This window comes from Agelaius tricolor, unplaced genomic scaffold (assembly GCF_023055355.1).
Source record: "Agelaius tricolor isolate 1412-34295 unplaced genomic scaffold, bAgeTri1.0.p SCAF_89, whole genome shotgun sequence".
NCBI classification, from domain to species: domain Eukaryota; kingdom Metazoa; phylum Chordata; class Aves; order Passeriformes; family Icteridae; genus Agelaius; species Agelaius tricolor.
Window position 1 is genome coordinate 416835 of NW_027269349.1, and position 21246 is coordinate 438080.

Below are 21246 nucleotides of genomic sequence, written 5' to 3' on the forward strand. Positions count from 1 at the left end.
TTTTTGACAGATTTTGGGAGAGAATCTATGGATTTCTTCAGTTTTGTCTCTGTTCAATCCCCACAGAAGTCACAGTCTGAACATCTTTTTTCTTTCTCAGCTGCCTTCAAGTTGCAGGAGGAGGTGAAAGTGTTTTAAAAGGTGACCATTTTAATCTTCCTGTTAAAGCTAGCTATCCTGCTGTTCATCTTCCAGCATGCTTGCAGGGGCTGGATACATTCTGCATCTCAGGCCCCTCAGATCTCAGTTGCTGCAGTTCTCCAGGATATATTAGAAGCACTGGAATAGCTTTAGGGGGAATATAAATCCCCCTAGCACAGAAGAGCATTTCTACTCTAACAGTACTTGGCTTTTCTGAGTGTTGTATTTCTTAACTGCTTTCTGAAAGCACTTAAACAGAAAAATTGGTCATGACAGATAGATAGTGGAATCCAAAAATCTGAATATATCCAAAAATCTGAACTGCTATTGATGAGAAAAAGAAACAGAAAGTAGGACATTTCTCTGAGCAGAAGGAGAAAGGTAGGATAAGTGGATAAGTAGATTAGTGCAGAGAAGAAATGGCAGTGGAGACAGTAAGAGGTCTGTTGTTTGCATGGTTCCTGGTGTCTGCAGCAAGACAGCATTAATGAACTATTTGCCAGCTAATTATACTGGTTTTGCTCTGCTCGGTTCTGTACAGCACAGCAGAGCTTCCCCAGCCTCCCTTGCGTGCTTGCCAGGCTCTGCAGGAGCAGGTCCCAGCTGCAGGTGCCCCTCCCTCTGGGAATGCTCCTGCTGGGAGTCCCTGGGTGTCAGAGTGCTGCAGTGTGCTCTGGGCACCCTCCCCAGGCAGCAGCAGTGCCACCAGAGCATTGGGGGGCCCTCTGCAAGTTCCAAGCAGTAAAAGGCAGCTGTTGGTGCTTTGGAAAGCCACAGCCCCCCTTCCTTGGAACAATCCTCCTGCTGTAAAACAATCCTCCTCTTGCCTTTGTTTCACTTGCTGGCTTTACCAAGCTGACCTCACCTCTACAGTTTCTCAGCTGGAAAGCCATTGTTTTTGAAATTCTGTACCTTTTGAATCCTCAGCTATCAAAGGCATGCAGGTGTTTGTGTTACACATGGTGTGCCACAGCTCTGCACGTACTCTATGTACTTTGCTGCTGCTTCATAAAACACCTTTCTTTGCTCTTTTGAAGAGCAACATTTCCCAAACGTGGTATGAGAAATACTTCCATGATTTTCTGGCTCTGAAACTCCGGAAGGAAGGTGGCTTGAGGGCTCTGAGCAAAGAGTTTCAGCCAGAGTTCTTTGGAAAAGTGTTTTTGGCACAGTGCCCTTCTCCTGCCGTGGCAGAGTGTGCGTGGTGTGGGCAGGGGAAGGTTGGCTTTGCTGGGCAGAGCTCTGAGCATGAGCTGCCAAGGTGGCACCTGCTCACGGGTGGCATCAGAGACATGAGCTGCTCTGGCCACGTCAGCAGGGTCCTGTGCTCCTCTGTGCTCCTGCCCATGCCGCAGCTCTGGGAGGGCTGGTTGGGCATCGCAGGCTGCAGTTACATGGATTGCAGAGGGCAGGTTTTTCTGTTACTCCACAGAGCAGATTATTGTGCAGAATGTTTAGAAGTTAGTGGTGCTTACTGACTATTGCACTGGGAATTTGAGCCCATTCCATTGCTGTGCCTCACTGTTCTTTCTTGGGGAGTTATGATGAAGCTTCATAAGAAGATTGTTTAATTTTTGTTCTGAGAGGTTTTTTTCGGTAATGCCTTCATTTCTTACAGAACACAGGACAGAGGCTGTTCTAGCACATTTGTACATTTTCCACATCCTCTCACAGCTCAGGCCTGTTTTAAGTGTCTAAGGAGGAATGGATTCCCATGTTTCCAGAGGCTCTTGGTAATGTAGCCATGATAATAGCAGCAGGCATTTGCTCTGTCCATCGCAGGTAGAGAGCCTTTGGTAGCTGAGAGCAGGAGCAGCTCCTGTTTGCAGCCCTCCTGTGTGTCACCCTTTAATTACAGTGGGCAGCTCAGTAGGAAGCCATTTTCCTGTCATGAACAGAGTAAGGCTCAACTAGTTCTGTTTTCCCAAAAATTGTCCGCAGTTTTCTTGGCTGTTACTGGGTTTCAGGAGTATAGCAGATCTTGGCAGAGGTGCCTGGTGGTTTTTGGGTTTTTGTTATGTTTAAATAAGCAGCGGCAGTGCAAGACAAATAATTCAGGATTTAAATAATTGGCGCTTATGGCTTGCGATTTGCTTAATCCGTTTAACTGATCCAGTTGTGGTTGACCATGTGTGCCAGGAAGGAGACATTTGTCTCTTGGCTGTGCTGATTCTGGAGCACCACTGCCTCATCTGGGCAACTGCAGCTCAGAACATAATCCCTTCATCTCAGCTCAGGTTTGGCTCCCGGGAGCAGCCTGCGTGTTCCCTGGCTCTGTGGTGTCCCAGGCTGGAGAGCGAGGAGTGTGTGTGACCCTGGGAGCCTCGTGTAGCTCCTCGTCCTCCCCTGTGCTCCAGGCTTGGCACTGACACCCCAGGGCAGTAATTGGGCCGTAAAATGAAAGTTGAGAGGGAAGGCACCAGGGAAAGTGCAATCTGACACTGCTGTATTGAGCTGCCTGGGGGAAAAGTCAGTGTTTGTTTACTCTGGTGGGAAAGAATAACAGATCATTTTTGAAGAAATAAGCCACCCGTGTTGTTTGTTCTACCTGCACTTACAGATTTGGAGTAGGAAAACCACCCCCACACACATCAGTTAGGGTTTTTTTTCTGTGGTTACAGTGCAATATTCTTGATTAAGAATATCAGTGAAAATATCAGAGCCAGATTGCAGAGATCCACTGCAAAAGTATAGTCAGTTGCCATTATTAGCAAATGAAAGGTAGAATTTTAGTTATGCTTGGGAAGTGCTGCTGAAAATATTTTGCTTAAGAAAGAAGTGGTGACAGTGGCAAGTGGCAGAATTTCTGAAAGTATATATGAGTGAAGAGAGTTTTATTACAGTTCAGAAAGAAAGAAAGAAAGATTGCTGAAACTTTCCAGCTAAGAATTTTAGTAATGATATAATCAAATGATAGAGGAATATCATAAAAGTATCATTGTAGCTTTTTTCATGAGAATGAGATCAGAGAGTTAATAAGGCTTAGGTGTAGAGAGACATCTATGATGGCTAATTTAATACTTTAAGGTTTTAGTCAAGAGCAGTTAAATGTGCTTTGTTTCAATTAATAAAATTGTGTTTTGCTGCTAGGTTTTTTGGGGTTTTTTTGATAATCAACAATACTTTAATGAACACAAATTCTCTGGTTTTTGGGGGTCCTTTTCATTTTTAAAGCCTTTGGTAAAAGTACAGTTCAGAAGAGTTTTCTCTCCAGGTGAGACAGGTGATTTCCTGTAGCTCTTTGAGAAGGCAGCAGTGGTTTCTGCTCTTGTATTTTTCCTGTTGCTGTGTGCAGCTCTTGTATTTGAGCTGGGAAATGTGGTGCTGTCTGAGCCAGACAGTCTGGACCACTTCTGGAGCAGTTTTCCAGGACTCGGCAGCAAAGGCAATCACATCTCAAGTGCTGGCTTTAAGTACTACATCAGGAAAATTGGCTTAATTCGTGCTTAATTTTTGACTTCTGTTGTACCAGAGTGGCTGCTGAGTGCTCAGTGGAGGTGAGAACGCCCTCTTGAGAGCCTGGGATTTGGCTTTGCCAAGTGGGTTTATCCGATCTTGCACGGTGCCTTTGGCCTTTAGCTGTCAGGATCAGCAGGTTTAAGCCAGCTGCCGTGTCCCCAGGGGCTGGGCTCCCCGTCCCTCTCTCCTCTTTCCCACCAAACCCCTGCTGGCACACGTTCCACACGGTGTTCCACATGGTGTTCCCATGAGCACCCTTCACAGCCACTCTCATCACGCTCCGTGTTACCCACCAGGGCTGCAGTGATTCGAAAAGTTTGGAAATAACATGGCTGTAATATATTTAGAATAAATGTCAAGAGAAGATGGGCTCTGAACCTCAGCAGGACTTCCACCTGGATAATAATTTAGGCACATAGCTGTGTGCTGAAGCATGGCACAGGGTGGTTGTGGTCTGAGAAAGGTGTGAACTCTGGTTGACTTTAAGGCCACTAAAAACCAGTTAAATTTACCGTAGGGATCATGTCTGCCTGCTCTGAAATTAAGCAATATCTGGGTTGGAATACGGCATCTCTTAAACAGTGCCCAGAAATAGTACGCAACAATTTTCAGGTCAGGAAGCTGGGAACGTCCTGATCTGATCATCTCAAAATGCCAAGGGAACTGCAGGTGGGTGGAGTGTTATTTCCCAGCCTGGTGTCTGGCCAGGGAAGCAAAGCAACTCTGAGAGTTCTGTACCCACAGTGCCCCAGCCTCAGCCTGGCTGGCAGCTGGCAGCAGTACGGGTTCTGGGGTTCCTCTGTTCACAGCTCGTCACTGGCTCTGCCCAGTGCTTCAGCTGGGGTGAGCCATGGCTCTGTGGTTTGTGGCTCTTGCTGCTTCCCAGGCCAAGGTGATCACGTTTTCATACAGGGGCATTCCATGGGAACCCCTTTGGGATCGTTCCCAACCTTAGGAAATTTTCAGGCACTTTCAGGAGTTTGTTCTGCATTGTTGGTGACCAGCTGTAACAGCGTGGTGTGTTGGTCCAGGTTAGGACAGGCAGGAAAAGTCCAGGAGCAGGGCAGCTGGGAGAGCTGTCCTGATTTAGTTGGTCTAAGGAAGCAGCAGGTAAGCACAGCATTGCAGCTTGGCCTGGTGCTGCATGGCAGCAGGAGAGCCTTTCCTTGGGGTGTCAGCTTGTGTACACATTTGGGGGGCTTAATAGTGTTTAGTCCCTGTGAGACCTGCCCCCTCCTGCAGATCCTTCACATTGTCTGTGTGACCTTTCAGCCAAAGTCCTGACTAACCTGTTGTACCTCTGCTGTTTTCCAGCTTCTGATTTCTGTTCAGGCTGGAATAAAGCTGAGCGCAGTTGAGTTGCCTGTTGTAGTTGCTCGTGTGCTCAGCTCTTACCCAGCTGTAATGTCTGTTTTACTTTATGGGTGCACATCTGAGGTAATATTTACCTTTCACTCCAGAGCTGAAATAAGCAAGTCTCTAACAGCTGAACTGTTAACTATTGATGCTTTTCCTTCTGGAAATCAACAAGCTTCAGTGATTGAAATGAGCATCAATGCAAAAGTTTATTCATACTTTTGTGTGGTTCCAAGTAAAGCTGATGTGTGTGTATACAATCCTGAGGCTCAGCTAAATGTTCTGGTTTGCACTGAATTGTCAATGGATGCTTTTCCTTTCTCTGCTGCTTTGGAGACTAAGGGTGTTTAGGGCACTACAGTTTTATCCCAGGCTTTTCTTCCTGGCTTGCAGCTTGGACAGGCACCAAATTGCAGCCTAATTTTTACATACATTTGGCTTGGGAGTGTCACTTTGTCACCTCAGTCTCCTAAGATGAACAGGGGGTTGTTCTACATTCTGAGGTGTTTGGCACAAGTTAGAATTTCCAAGTAGTTGTGTTGGTTTTTGAAGCTTTTTCAGTCACTGAGTACTGATTACACTTAATGAAGTGTTTCCTTGTTTCTTTCCATTGTCTTTCACTGGACAGCTGAGGTCTTGGCTGCTCTTGGGATGCAGTGGTGACCAGGTTTCATTGCAGTGTCTGTGCAGGTGTGAGGGGTCCCTCACACACTCAGGAAAATTCAGTGCACAGAATGAACACCTGCCATGGCTGGTGTGTGTGAGCCTGGTGCTGCTTTCCCACAGGATCAATGGATGAATGAGCGAGGTGGTTGGACAGATTTGGGTTTCCTGAGCAGACGGGTGTTTATGTCTGCCAAAACACTGCAGTGATTACCTTTCATTTCAAGAGAGCTCCTTGGAAAATAGGACAGTGTCTGACTTTCTTCTGTTCCACAACAAATGTGCTAAACCAACCCAACGGGGGGACCGGGGGATGCTGAAACTTGGTAAAATTGCTGTGAGTGTTAAAGGCTAATTAGGAAATTTTGGGATAGCTTTTGCTATACTTGGGCTTTGCAGTGAGACTCTAACAAAGCATCTGAGCCCTGCCCCACCCCTGCCTGCGTGTGCTTGTCCTGCTGCCCACACAGAGGCCACATTCCAGGTGGGACAGGAGCAATACTGAGGGAGCAATGGCGTTTGAGGGGTCACTCCTGATTGGGAAAGTCCTACTCAAGGTGAGCATCTGCATCCTGTGCCTTTGTGGTGGAGAAGGGATTACTCACTGTCTGGGGGGATCAGACTGGAGCAGGAGTTAGCAGTGTGATACTGTGATACACAGCTGAGCAGGCTGTGCCTTGGGTGGCTCTGTGGATTTTAGTGACAGAGAGTTTCTCAAAACAGACACTGTTATTGTTGCTTTTTTCCCAACCTGGAAATAATTTCAGTAAGGAGGTAATCTTTATTTGAAAGCCTTCAGGAACAGTTATAGAAAGATGTCCACAAAAGCCTACCCCCCTAGGGGTGAGTACATCTTTATAGGTTTTAGGAAATTAGCATAATTAATAAAAAGCACCAATTAGGAGGAAAGTGGTGATGCAATTTCCCCCAGTTAAGCCCCTTCTCTGGAGCCCCCCCTTCAGCACTAGTTGTACTTTGTCCATGAAAATGTATCTCGAAGGGTTGCTCTCAGCCTTGATTCCCAGGGAGAACCAAGAGAGCACTGGGGCCTTTTACCTCCTGGGGCTTGGAGCTTTGGAATTTGTTTTGTCTTTCTGCTTAGGGAAAGGCTGTGGAAAACTACTGGGAAATCTAGCTACTAATATGATAGGTGACAGAGTTACAAATATATATGTGAAGAATATAGAGAAGATAGAAAAAAAAGGGCAAACCCCAAACAGCATCATTATAATGAGAAATGGAAAAAGAAGGCAATGGAAAAGATTCCTGTGGCTCATGAGCCTTTGCTGGAAGCAGGAAGCCCCAAAGTGAGAATGCTCTAAATTTTAGAGCTGTGGAGGCTTGCAAGAGAAAATTCTTTTCACAGACAAAAATACTGAATACTAATATCAATATACTAGCCTCCCCCCCTTTTCTTACAGATGGATGTGTACAGTCAACTGTTACATAAAGACTGAGTTTTGCAAGAGCCCTAGTTCTGGCAAAGGTGACCATATGCATGCAGAATTGGACGAGGAAGTGATTCTGCTTACAGAGCTGGCTGGGACTGAGGGGTTTCCAGTTCCACTGTAAGCAACAAGCATGTTTTGTTGGTTCAGGTTCTTTGAGGCTGTTTCTAACTTACCTGAACATCTCCTGTATCCATGAGTTGTATTTTTCTTGAGCTAAAAGCTGCAAGAAGAGATGTAGCAATAGGTGTGTATTTTCTTCAGAGTAGTTGTTATTGGAGTGACTGTACTGAAGCAGGAGGTGGCGAGTACGTGGGATTTGCCAGTGTTAAGGGGAAAACACGTTAATTCCCTAAAAACAGGGCATGCTACCAGGTTTTTCTAGTATTTGCTAGGAAGAAGATTAATAGTCAAAATTCTGTAATGAAAAATCTACTCCCTGTTTTTTACTTAAACTTGGAAAAACCATGGTCTCCTTAGTGCTTTTTGTGTTGCTCTGTAGCATCCAGCACAGCAGGATGTGTCCATTCTGTGGGGATCACGAAACGTCATCCTATCTTTGTAGTAGAAACAGAATTCTTATGAGGTTACCATATAAAATATGAATTTTAATATTAAACTTAATGCTCTGCTATGAGAAATATGTAAACTTGGCTGTGCAGCAGCAGCATGCACTTCCTGGAATTCCGAGCATAGCGTGGTTATAAATAGGCAGCAGGTTATTTGGGAATCACTGGGGCTGATATCTGGTGTCACAAACAGTATCTGAACAGAAGCTGCGTTCCCTGGTTGGGTTTGGAAGAACACAACTGCTTGATGGTGGCAGTTCCTGCCCCAGTGATCCCAAGTGTCCCTCGAGGCAGGGCCCCAAAGGCTGGAATTCACCCTGCTGGCTGAGCTGCTCCCACCGTGGGTAGGTGTAGGACTGTGATCCATGAAGGAAAGCTTGGACCTGTCCCCCTTCAACAGGAAACCACCCAGGGCTCCTCAGTGCTTGGGGGGCTCTGGGTTGCTTTGGTGGTTCCCCCAGGCAGAATGTGTCAGCACCACCACCACGTGTGCTGTGGGCTCAGAAACCTGTTTGGAGTGTCACGAGAAATACTGTGCTAAGATAAATGAATTACAGCCACAAATAATGGGCAACAATAAGGGGGTAGAAACCAGTGTTTCCTAAAGTAATGGTACTCAACCATCTTTGTTTCTGTCTCATTGTGCCTAGATTGATATTTATTATTTTTGCTTTTCTGATGTAAGTTTACTTTTGTGTGACAGACCCGAGACGACTTCCTGGGCCAGGTGGATGTGCCGCTCAGTCACCTCCCGGTAAGCTCCAGATCTCTGAAAACCCCTGGGGCTGTGTACAGCTGATTGCCCTTTCTCTTAAAGCAAGTGCTCCCAGCAGAGCTTAAAATAAACTCTTGTGGACAACCAGGCCTCACCTATGCAGGGACAGGGAGATGCATCAGCTGTGCATGGAAGAGATGCACTTTCTGTGCAAAAAAAAGCTTCATGAGAGCAGGTTTGCTTCAGCAAATGCATGAAAAGCCAAAAGGCTGCCAGAACTTTGTCATCCGTTCATTATTTTAGCTGAAATTGAATTCTTTCCCAACAGTAAGAGTTCAATAGCAATCAATTGAAAATAATTTGACACAGGGTTTGAATAATTTTATTGTCAATAGACATTTGAGGTGTTTGGTTTGAAGGTGGTAATGTTTGTTTCTGTTTCTTAATTAATGGAGGAATTCAGTGTAAAGCTGGCTCTGTAATTCTGTAAAGTTGTCTGGTTTCCCCCCAGCAGCCAGGATTCTGCATGGGCTGTAAAATTAGATGCTAAATTAAGTGCAACTTCTATTTATAGATTTATAAATAAGAATAAATATATATGTGTATGTATATACAGTGGTTGCATTAACCTTGGTACAAACATTTCTGATATTATATACTGTTTTGGATGACTAACATTGGCTGAATGTAGTTAATATTTTTTAAATGTTGTGCATGTAAATCTTAACATATGCCAGTTATGTCAGTTGAGCATAATTGGCTTTTTGTGTCCGATTTTGACTTCTTGCTATTGATGGATGTTATTGTAGGAGAAAAATTGCTCTGTAATGGCTTGCGCTGTGATGCTTGTTTAGATGTGTCTGTTATGGTTATCTGGAGTGTGTTGGGTTATAAACTGTAACAGTGGAAAGCTACAAGGGAAGGATCAGGAACACCTTGTGGTGACAAATGTGTGGCTCCCTTCTCATGGGAGCTGTTGTCATCCCAGCTGTGCTGTGCAGGATTGCTTGGCCTGGGCTTGTGTGGGTATCTCCATTTATGTATCCTTGTGCACAGACATGATCTAAATAGCCCTGGTGGGACAGTGGGAAGAGTCCTTTCCCCCTCAGACATTTTCCATGGCAAAGCTGCTGTGTCTCAGAGCAGTCCTTCCTCCAGTAGCTGTGACCTTGCAGGCACTTCCCTGCCTGCTCTGCCTTGTTCCAAGGAGAGAGTTACCTGTTGGGAAGGTGTGGGGGCACACTGTACATCTGCACTCATCCTTCCTTACTTTGGTAGGAGCTATTGGGATGTATTTATTAACAAATTAATAATCAGCTTTCTCATCCTGCTGGTTTGTTTGTGGAAGTCCTCATTTCTCCAATACCAGCTAATTACTGTGGACAGAATTTGGGTAAATAATATAGCTCCTCACTGGGAGCACGTCCCTTCCAGCTGAGCACTGAGCAGCAGTGCGAATCCCGCATGCCTTGGTGTTCTGGTGAGCTTGTTCGGATCTGCCGTCTCTGAGCAGAACGGGCAACGTGTCGCTCCCAGAGAAAGCGGACACTGGGGCAGGCAGTGAATGGAGAGGCTGTGTGGGATTTGGCTGCCAAGTGTAACGCAGCTCATGCTTTAAGTTTAGAGTAAAGCTCCCCAAACAATCAGCAGGGGAAGCATGTGTATGGATTCATCATCCTTTTCCCTTGGCATCTGAAATTCCTAGTTCTGTGCCCACAGCAGCTGTGTGTTTGCACATGTGAAGGATGTGACTTACTTGGTAAGAAAGCTGAAATTCTCAAGGAATAGAAAGTTTTCAAGATTCCAGGCTTTAGGTAACTTAGGATTAGGAAATCAGAGATGTAATCTGTCAGCCTGATGTGTGAATGTTCTTTGTGTGGCTGGACTTGTGGGCAAGCCCATTAATTTGCCATTTTTTCCACTGCTTACAGACTGAAGACCCAACCATGGAGAGGCCGTACACATTTAAGGATTTCCTCCTCAGACCAAGAAGGTGAGAGGAAGGACCTTTAAAACATTTGAGGACTTTAAAACATTTTTTACTTCATGATTTTTTTATTTGCAATTATTTAAGAGTTCTTAAATGCAATGTACCTCCTTGTCTTGTAGCCACAAATCTCGTGTGAAGGGTTTCTTGAGACTGAAGATGGCGTATATGCCCAAAAATGGTGGCCAAGAGGAAGAAAATAGTGATCAGAGGGATGACTCTGAGGTAAGTCTGAATCCTCAAGGAAGGATTCAAGAAAAATTGTAAAGTCAGCTGCACTTGAAGGATAAAGCCCTGGAAACAGAGTTGGCAGTTGGTTCTCTTTGGCACCAAGCCACCACCCAGCCACCTTTGGAAATCCCTCTTCAGCAGACCGCTGGGGATTTAGCTCTTCTCTCATTGAAATGAGGTGCACACTGTAACCACAGAGGTCTTTCTCCTTCCTTCCTAAGCACGGCTGGGACGTGGTGGATTCCAGCGACGCCGCGTCTCGTCAGGAGGAGCTGCCTCCTCCTCCGCTGCCCCCTGGCTGGGAGGAGAAGGTGGACAACCTGGGGAGAACCTACTATGTGAACCACAACAACAGGAGCACCCAGTGGCACCGGCCCAGCCTCATGTAAGCAGCTGGGGCTGGGCGGGATGGAGAGCCAGGCTGAGGCTCGAGGCACAAAGGAAAACGGGCTTTGTTTGTGCCTGAAAGAGACTTGCTTGCCCCCAGCAGATCACAGTGACACAGAGTATCCTGGGAAATTCCAGGAGCTCTGGGATGCCAGGGAAGGCAGTGCATTAACAAAGCACCTTAGAATATTAGGAGACAGAGAAGGAATTTTTCAGTAAGTAATTTAACAGGAGTAAATTACTTTGTTTATAGAGACTGTTGAAGAGGTAAGGCAAAAAGTCAACTCTACTACGTTTTAATGAAATTGAACAGATTAGCTTTGAGGAGATACTGGTTATTATTCTGTGAATAGGCTTCGTTCCCAGAATGTGCTGTCAGAGAGCTCTGTGGCAATATCTTCTCAAGATTAGATTTAGAAAGCTGTGGCAAGCTTACATTTTACAGAGTGAATAACTGACAGTGTTAGGAATTATAGTGAGATCATGTATTTAACCTGCACTGCCAAGGCCACTGCTAAACCATGTCCAGGGAAGTGCTGGATCCCCCTTGCACTGGACACGTCCAAGGCTGGGCTCCACAGAGTGCTGGGTCATCTTGTCTAGGCCATGGTTTCCCTGCCAGCAGAGGTTGAACCAGATGACCCCTGAGGTCCTTCCCAACCTCATGTTCTGTGATATTTGTGAAGTGCTTCCAGTTTTATTTTCTTTCAACAGAGGGATTAAACAGTCTCCCAATTATGAAGCTTGATGCATGCATGAATAATGATTTTTATAATTGAAAGCATTACCGAGGTTTTGAAGGCAATGGACAAAATGGGGGGCTGAGTTTAACTTGGGTTATTTTCTTGTTCTTTTCTCCTTCCTGTGCTGGGTTCCCCCCTGCAGCGACGTGGGCTCCGAGTCAGATAACAATATCAGACAGATAAACCAAGAGGCAGCTCACAGGCGCTTCCGCTCTCGGCGCCACATCAGCGAGGATTTGGAGCCAGAGCCTGTGGAGAGCGGAGACATTCCTGAGGTAAGCCCAAGCCTTGGGCTTGAGGAGCTGACTAAACTTGGAGCTGCTGTGCTTCTCACATGTGAGCTGCACAGAAAGTCATGGTTTTACACGGCGTTTGTGGACATTGCCTTGGGAAGATGCCAGCAGCACAATGACAGTGCAGCCAGAGGCACACTGCCAGGCTCCTGTGCAGCTGCAGCTGCCTGCTGGCCTATGGGCTGCACTGAGTCCCGTGTCAATGCTGGGAGAAACATTTATCATTCCAAATTGCTTATCTTACATACACTGATAGAAACACTTTCATATTCTGCTCTAAACAACAGTGGAATAAATGATAAAAAAAAGGAAAGTGTAGCTTCCCTGTAAAAAAGGGCTGTAGCTGCCCTGTTTTCTGTAGTGCCTTGATTTAGGGTGGAGAGAGGCTGTTGTTTGTGTGTTGGGCACAGTGAGATGATCACACAGAAGGGAAAGGGAAAGAAGACTCAGTCTGTATAAAACCTGAACTTAGTTTCTTCTCTTTTGTTAGCCTTGGGAAACCATTTCAGAGGAGGCAAGTGCCAGTGGGGATTCCTTGAGCTTGTCACTGCCACCTCCTCCTGCATCTCCGGTGTCCCGGACCAGTCCTCAGGAGCTGTCTGAGGAGCTGAGCAGAAGACTCCAGGTCACTCCTGATTCCAATGGGGAACAACTCGGCTCTTTGATTGTACGTAACGTGTCATCTGTAAAGCTCTAGTGCAGAAACGTGCATTTCTTTGGCATAACCTGAACCACTTCATGCATGGGGAGTGACTGCTGGGCTCAGGAAAACCTGAGCATATAGTTAAAATTCCCTTCCAAGAAACAGCTTCACCAGCAAGCAAACTGCCTCAGACAACAGAATTCCTCTGTTCAGATTTCAAGAGTTCTGTGTGAGTTTAACTTCAGACTCTGCTACTGTTAGACCTTTAGTGAAACAAAATAGATGAGAGTCGAGGGTATCAAGCTAGGAATTTCCAAAGGAAAGGGAAAAACAAAGAAATGGTCTGTCTATTTGTGTTATGCATTAGTCAGGTGCCATTAAAAAATCAGGATAATGCATGTACAACTGGGGGAATGTTTTGTCTCTTTGATTACAAAAATAATTGTAAATATTAAACACAGCATCATACTCTTATTTATTTTTTATTCTTAGTATGATGCTCTCAAGGTACCTCTGCAGTTCAAGAGATAAGAAATACTCTTGTTCTCATCCACCAGAATCTTGATTAGGTGCATTTTTCCCAAAGAGCCAGTGCAGTTGGTCTCTGCCTGATGGGAATTTCACCTGGAGGTTGGTCAGCCAGTGGCAGCTCTGATGCTCTCCTGGATCTGCATGCAGAGGCACTTGGGCTTGTGTTGAGAACTGCAGTTTTAGTAGCACCCACTGTTTTACTGCAGATGTGTCAGTGCTGTGTTTTCCCAAACACTGCTGCCCTGGAGTGCCCAGCTGGACTGGTGCGGAGGAATTACAGTGTAGTGTCAGACATGATGTTGTCTGCTTTCTTAGGGGGGGTTTGTTTCTAGTTCACAGTCATGAAGGATGTGTCTTGGGAAAAGACATAGCCAATTCAAAAGTTAGCAGCAAAGAGGAAGATTGAAACAGATTTTTTTTTTTTAAGAAATACCATAAATTTTTAAGTCAATTAATTTTAAGATTTTGACCTCTCTGAGGTTAGTACCTGTAATTACTGAAATTTCTGAATAAACTTCAGTATCATGTTTTAAGACACTCTAACGTGGAGACATCTTTCTGTTTTTTTCCTTGCAGCAAAGAGAACCTTCCTCACGACTGAGGTCCTGCAGTGTGACAGACGCAGTCGCTGAGCAGTCCCAGTTATCCCTGGTAAGCCAGAGCTCCTTCCTTTTCGGGTGGATTCTCTCATTCTGAAGAACACCTTGCCTTGGGCCAGCTCTAGTCAGGCACCAAGGTGGGCATCTGATTGTCCCAAACCAAATTCATGTGAGCTTAAAAAGGAGGATATTCCTGAGACAGGAAAATGTTTGGAGACTGAGCAAGTCACCCTCTCCTCAGTTATTTACCATGGAAATTTAGGTTACTGCACTCCTATGTGCACTCAGTGGAGAAACTCCTCCAAGAGAGGAGAGAGCAGGAGAGCCAGCTCTACCTGGAACTGGAGCAGCCACAGGACTCTGATAGCAGACATATTTCTGTGGCCCATAAGTTGATTTTGCTTGCAATATATAAATCTGTCTAAAATCCCAAAGGATTAGTGTTTTGCCTGGTTGTAGTGAAAAGGAGGCAACTTCTGCAAGTTTATTTAAGGAGATTGTTCAAACAGGAAAAGATACGGAGTTGTTTTGTAAACAAAGCTTCTCTCTCCTATCAGAACCATGCACACTGTGCTCCAGCTGACAGAAAGTGGTGTCTCTCCTACAGCCCATGTGCAAGGGTTGCAGAGGTGGCAGGTTTGTTCTCTCTGCCACCTCGCAGCAGTAGGTACAGAGACCACTTCAAATAGGAGTGTGCAAGGTGTGCTTTTGTATAAAACTGGTCAGATGCAAAAGAATCTTTCAAAAGATTATACTTTCCTTCCAAGAGTTTTTTATTCATTTTTAAAAGTTATAAATATGTGCCATGTGAATGTGCAAATAGAAAACCTGTGCATACCAAGAAGTTTGGTGTGTCTGTGTCGCTTGTTCTCTCTGCTGCTCTTGGGTGAACATTTCCAGAAACCACAGCGGTTTTCTCTTGGCTGTAGCAGTTATTTAGTGTAGCTGAAGCATGTCCCTGGGTCTGGGTACAGTCCCAGTGCAGCTCTGTGCCTGGCTGCAGGGGGAGCAGGGGCTGCTGTGCTGCTTTCTTGCTGTGTTTAGCATGCTGGAGCCAGGGGCTGGGCGTGGGCTGGGGAGAGAGAGAGAGGGGCCTTTCTCCTGCTTCTTGAGGGACGCTCTGTTCAAATCAGCAGCACTGAGCATTGCCTTAAACATCACCTTACCTGAGCTTAACCACGTCTCATCCTCCCTGAGCTAATGATCATTTCTCTTCTGGCAACTGAGTACACGTTCTTCCTAAATCCAGCGCTCCTCTGGGATTCTGGCTTGGTAACCAGTGACTAATGACTTTCAGATTTGCTATTACCCATCTAACTGCTCTCTCTTGGCAAATGTGTCTGATGCCTAAAGATGTGACAGTAACATGTGACCTTCTTCAGTAAATCTGTGTAACATTAATTATCATTTAGCAGCAGAATGGTCCCTCTAGGAGAGCTCGTTCTTCAACTGTCACAGGGGGAGAGGAGCCAACGGTAATAAAACTCTTTATCAAGCACTATCTCTAAATGAAATGGGGGAACATTTAGGTCTTGTACAATGAGGAACTTTCTTTAAAAAAAGCAGCCATGTGTTGAATGAAGTACAGCTATTGAATGAAAACTTACATATTTTTGTCCCAAATTTTCTCAACATTTCTCAAAACACTGCAATTGTACTCAAATACTAGCATGGTTTAGGGATATGGATGTGACATTGAATTATGACAAAGCTGTGCACTAAGTAAATGCCATGGGCTCTGAGAGCTACAACAGCTAATTCTTTTAGGTACTGGAAGCTGCAGTGACTAGAGACATCAAATCATTGTACGTGTAGCTGTATTTGCATCTTGTGTCTTCTTGTCTTCCCATGTCTCTCCACCAGACGAATTAATTTTAATTCTTAAAGTTGGTCTTAATTTGAGAGCCTTGGGGGTACAGTGATATGGCATACAGCTCTTAATGGTCTTACTGAATGCCAGTTTCATTTTCCAGCAGTTCCTCAGCAGTCCAAGACTGTAGTTTGATCATCCTATAAAATTCTTGATATGCTTTGCTGAAAGTGTAATACAAGGAAAGTGGGTTTAATCTATATTGAACTTTAATCTAATTATATATGTTGAATCTTTAACCTAATTAACTGCCAGTCTGAAGTGAGTTATTTGACAGAAATTATTTACAGTAACTATCATAAATGGCTTTTATAAATTTATGCCCTCCTAGAGAATTTGTTTCAGAGAAAGAAATTTAATTTATACTTGCTATAAATTGCTATTTGCATCTGGGAAATAAATAAATCTTACTTCGGGTGTTGATGCATCATTCTGTTATATTGTCTATATTCACTGGTTTTTAATTTTAGAACCAGAGGAGCACACTTGCAAATAGCAAAGTCTAGATAAAATGCCTGACTAATTTGTAGTTAGTGCTAGGTGAACTTGCACGGTAGTGGTACTCCCTTGGTAGAGCATCTTGTCTTGATTAGACTTTTTAGAGCAAAATATTAATATTTTGGCTCATCGTTACTGTAGCCATACCAAGATGTTTTATGTCACCATGCTGCAGTGTCTAATTCCCCCCTGTCTTTGTTCAGCATTTACACCCAGAGTCCTAGATCTGTGGAGGAGTTGGGACTACACAGGAGTCATGGTCTAAATCCTTTATCCTCCAAGGCTGCTTTCTCTTGGGTCCTTGGGCACCTGATTCTTGCAGACAAGCAACCTGTCAGCAGTAAAAGTCTCTGGTCACCTTGGTTTTGCCTTCAGGATCCCTACAAACCCTCTCCTTGAAGCAGGAGCCAGGCTCAGGCTCAGAGGCAGTTCCTTCTCCCCATCCCTGAGTTGTAACTGAGTGACAGCCACTGGGGCAAGGTGTTCTCCTCATGGCCTGCCAGCTCTGGGAACCAACATGGGGAAAATAGTTCTTGGCTCTTCAGGAGAGAAGGAAATGAGTCTGGGACTCTGCACTTGGGTTCTCATCTGTTTCCCTCTGTTTTCTGTTCCCTGTTGGAGTATGTCAGCTTCCTGACCCATCCAGTATCTTTTCTCCTCTCTTTTCTTCATTATCCCCACAGTTGTCCAGTTCCTTGTGTCAACTGTGCTCTGCTCTTAAACAGCACCTGCACTGCCCATGGCAGCTGCTCTGGGAAAGGTCTGGCAGAGATGAAGCAAGAACAAGAATTAAGTTCATTATCTTGCTCAAGCAAGGAATGTAGTGGGGAGGAAGAGAATGTGTCCTGGATTTCAGCAGGAGCCTTCAGAGGCCTTTACTGTTTCATGGCAAAAGCCCAGAGCTTGTAGTGTATCAGCCTCTGAATTAGGCAGGTCCTTCATCCCACTTGGTTCCAGTTCCTAGCTCATGTCTATGAACTCGTGCTTGGGTATTTTGGGGACAAGAAGGACACGAGAGAGCATCAGCCACACACAGAGACAGTTCCTGTGGGCAGCAGGACGTGACTCTTCCCTTACCTGTGTGCTTCTATTAGAACAGGGAGCTTGTGGAGACTTTACTGAAAGTTTTTGTCATGCTGAAGTTGAGGCTTCAGTTTGGGTTTATTTGGTGTCTTTGGGACACAGAAGCCCTGAGTGCAGCATTTGTGACAGAGCAAAATGGTTAAGATTAACTTTCTATAACCCCACAGTAGTTTCTGGCAACTGAATCAAGACACTCTGGGGTAATGAAGAGAGCAGGACTTGGGAGATCTTTACTCCATGGTTATTTAACTCTTAATAACCTTGGCTGCATGGTTATTTAACGCTTACTTATCCATCCTGATAAAAGGAAGAAACCTCAGCCTTTTAAGGAAAACTCACTAAAACACAGAGTTCCTTTTTGTCATTATGTGTAACAAAATAGAATGTTTGAGGGCATATAAACTTGTCTGTTTGCTGAATATGTGTCAAACGGACCCAAAAGATCTCTTGGGAGAAAAAATTTGATTCAAAGGCACATGATAAAGAGCCTGAATTAAATTAAATCAGAAACTGGATTTTTCCATATGGTTGTTGTGATTAATAAGAGTGTAAGTTAACAAGTTGCGCTTTTTTTACAAACAAGAGTTTAAAATGTAAAGCTTTTTTATCGATCATAAAATAAGAATTCAATGATTTCTTGCCTGAGCAGCCTTCTGTGGCTTACGTGCACACCACGCCGGGCTTGCCTTCGGGCTGGGAGGAGCGCAAGGACGCCAAGGGCCGGACCTACTACGTCAACCACAACAACCGGACCACAACGTGGACACGGCCCATCATGCAGGTACCCTGCTGCTTCCTGGGAGCCAGCACTTGGCTTGCCTGAGGGGCATTCAGCTGGGGCAGCTTCCAGAAGTCTGAAATTGAAAGGAAATATCCTAAGCATTGTCATGACAATACAGATGAATCATAAAAAGCTACAAAAATTTGGGATGGGTTTGGTTACTTCTAATTATGTCAAGGCACAGGGTTAAGGTGACTGCTGCAAGAGAAGGAATTTCCAGAGGTGCAGAAGAGCTCTTAAAAGGAGGCAGATGGGTTCTTTGGATTAAATGTGAAAGCTGTCTCGAGCTATTAATAGAACCATAGGCTCTTGGCCCTTCCAGTGGAATTACATTAAATACCCTTTATGGCCTTTAAGGAAATCTGGCTCAGAACAGTAGTGATGGTAACAATGCCATCAGTTTTATCACCTCCTACACGTGGGCAGTGTTGTGACATCTGTGACCTGGCTTTGCTCTGCACAGCTCGCTGAAGACGGGATGGTGGGGCCGGGCACGAGCAGCAGCAACCACCTGAGCGAGCCGCAGATCCGGCGGCCCCGCAGCCTGAGCTCGCCCACCGTCACCCTGTCAGCGCCGCTCGAGGTGAGCCCCCGCACCCACACTCCTCCCTGCATCGCTTCTAGTGTCTTCCCAAGGAATTCCAAATGCTGGGGACTGTTCACCATGACGTGGCTAAGGAATAGCTGAAGTGGCTCCCTACGCAATCACAGCCTGTGCGTGTTTGACTTGTGGCGATGTGGTTCAAACTCTTGTCTCAGCTACTCATGGCTGTGCTGAAGAGAGCTAGTTCTTCAGATTTCCTCTTCATGCTTTAGAGTTTGAAGAGCTGTGGCTCACACAGCCTTGCACTTACAGGCTTTATTGTAAATGAGATGTATTGCCCCTGAAGCACAAAACACTGCTTTTGTCTTTTCCTTGGCAAAATGAAATGTGGACACATCCAGGGCAGGTGCAGAGGAAGGTACAGTCAGGTGTAAATACTGGAGACATTGTTATTGCAGAGGAAGGTACGGAACACTGTGTCCTTTACAGCAAAAGACTGGGCATGTTAGAAGGCACAGATAGAGCTAATTAAGTTCCAGTAAATCAGTCCCAGCATTTAACTGTGGTATTAATTCCATGTGGAATGAAAAGCTATTTGCTGTGAAGCCAGGTTGGGTTGGTTTTGCAGCCCCGAGTGCCGTGTGTGCAGTGGTTCTGTTTCCTCTCCGCAGGGCATGAAGGACTCTCCGGTGCGCAGGGCGGTGAAGGACACCCTGTCCAACCCCCAGTCCCCACAGCCGTCCCCCTACAATTCCCCCAAGCCCCAGCACAAGGGGGCCCAGAGCTTCCTGCCCCCGGGCTGGGAGATGCGCATCGCCCCGAACGGCCGCCCCTTCTTCATCGACCACAACACCAAGACCACCACCTGGGTAAGGGCGCTCCAACCGAGGCCCCAGGGCCATGGTCCCATCTCTGCCTTCCTGCTGCATGCCCCTATTCCAGCATGGCACTTGTCTTTGTGGTTTTAAGAGCCAAAAATGTGCATGTGGATGTAAAAGCCCTTGTAGAGTGCAGGCATCCTAAGAACAGGCCTGTGGGTTTTGAAGCATATCCCTGAATACAGCACACATTTAATGGAGTCAGGTCTTACATCACCCTTGCTTATTCAGCACTGGAAAATTCAGTGCCCTGTAGAATCCTAATAAGGCATGTGTTGTTTTATTCTCCGAAAAGAAAAGAATAACTGTAACAGAGGAGGATTTCCAGATAAGTCTGTGCTTGACTTTGTAGATCTGCCTTGATCTGTTGGATTTACAGTTGCATACCTGTGTTCCAGGAGGATCCGCGGCTGAAGTTTCCGGTGCATTTGAGATCCAAAGCGTCTCTGAACCCCAACGATTTGGGCCCTCTTCCTGTAAGTGATGCTGTGCCTGTGTTCTAACCTACACCTCCTGTCCCAGGGCTCTGCTCCGTTCTGGGCACAGGCTGCTGCAGCTCTTCTTGGAAGCTCTGGAGCCCTGCTGTGCCCTGGGGCTCACTCAGGCCCTCCAGAGCCAGCCCAGGAGGCTCTAACTCATGGTCTTTTTCTGTGCTACTGGGGTGTTGAGCTTTGCACACTCTTACCTGGGCTGTGTCTGACTGTGCTTTTAGATAATCACAGTCACTGCTTAGGAAAAACAGAGCAGATTGTGCCAAGCAAGCTCTATCAGTGCACCAGCATATTCTAGCATTTAGAAATCAGAATAAATTTTGATTTTTCAATGAAACCTCCATATTTTGCAGAGCAAATCATCAATTTAATGTCAGAAGTTTTGTCATACTTGTAATCAAAGTATAATGGGGATTTACAGACATGTCAAATGCAGAGCTTTGCTTTGTTTTTAAAGTACTCCCAGCCCTTAAAGGTAGAGAGTAATGTGTGAAAGCTGACACATTCCTGGTCACAGCAGCAGGAAGGCTCTTTGGCTTTAGGAAACAGCTGTGCTGTTGCAGTTGTCCAGGTACATGGGGCGTGTGTTACCCTTGGAGGCACTGAAGGCCCAATTACAATTTGTTCTGTTAACTGCAAGGGGTGAAACATGCAGTGAAACCAGGGTAGCCTGACCTGTCACTAGCAACAGATTATTAGTAACAGATTTCACTTCAGTTAGTAACAGAAATCTGTTAGTAACAGATTTCACCTCAGTTAAACCTCCTGGTTGGGAGCGAGGTTGGGATGGCTACAGAATTTCATATGAGTTTCTCCAACAAGACTGAAGTGAAATAATTTCTCCTCTGTATTTTCTGGCAGCCCAGGCTGGCCAGCATTGCCTGTCCCTACAGCCTGCCATCCACTCTCCTTTCTGCACTGCAGGCACTTGGGACATGAGAAAAGGGAAGGGATGAAAAGGGAAGCACTGAGGACTAGGTTAGGACATTCTTGTCCCACTGTACAGGGAGCCTGGGTTACACATTTACAGTAAATAACCCACATGGCTTTCAGAAGTAGGAGCAGAAACTTTCCAACTAAGCCATGATGAACCATCTGTTCTCTGTGATTGTTTGCTCACAGAGGACATGGGTGGGAATCCTGAGGCAAGAGGTTTCCACTATAAAAAACATTCCCTGCACAGGATGCAGTCACCTATATAGGTCTGAGTCTGCCTGGATTTGTGGCCTTGCCATTATGCATCTGGTCTCTTGGGGTTTCCTACCTCATAAGCATCTTTGAGACAAGTCCAGTAGGTGTGAGCAATGCACTGCTTCAGGCTGTGTGACACTGATAC

The 21246-nt window shown here is 45.5% G+C and overlaps 1 protein-coding gene across 6 annotated transcripts in view; it reads left to right on the forward strand.

Moving 5' to 3' along the window:
* Nucleotides 1-21246, forward strand: part of NEDD4L (NEDD4 like E3 ubiquitin protein ligase) — an 81992-nt gene that overhangs the window by 46691 nt on the left and 14055 nt on the right. For all 6 annotated transcript variants that reach the window (XR_011677294.1, XM_071418706.1, XM_071418707.1 and 3 more), the window contains 11 exons: nt 8340-8390; nt 10283-10344; nt 10461-10563; nt 10791-10954; nt 11842-11974; nt 12483-12659; nt 13743-13817; nt 17866-17997; nt 18461-18580; nt 19213-19410; nt 19818-19895. Coding sequence is in view for 5 of the 6 variants with exons in the window: in XM_071418706.1 (XP_071274807.1) it covers nt 8340-8390; nt 10283-10344; nt 10461-10563; nt 10791-10954; nt 11842-11974; nt 12483-12659; nt 13743-13817; nt 17866-17997; nt 18461-18580; nt 19213-19410; nt 19818-19895 (1293 nt within the window). In the remaining variant the exon portion in view is untranslated. The remainder of the gene's footprint in view (nt 1-8339; nt 8391-10282; nt 10345-10460; nt 10564-10790; nt 10955-11841; nt 11975-12482; nt 12660-13742; nt 13818-17865; nt 17998-18460; nt 18581-19212; nt 19411-19817; nt 19896-21246) is intronic.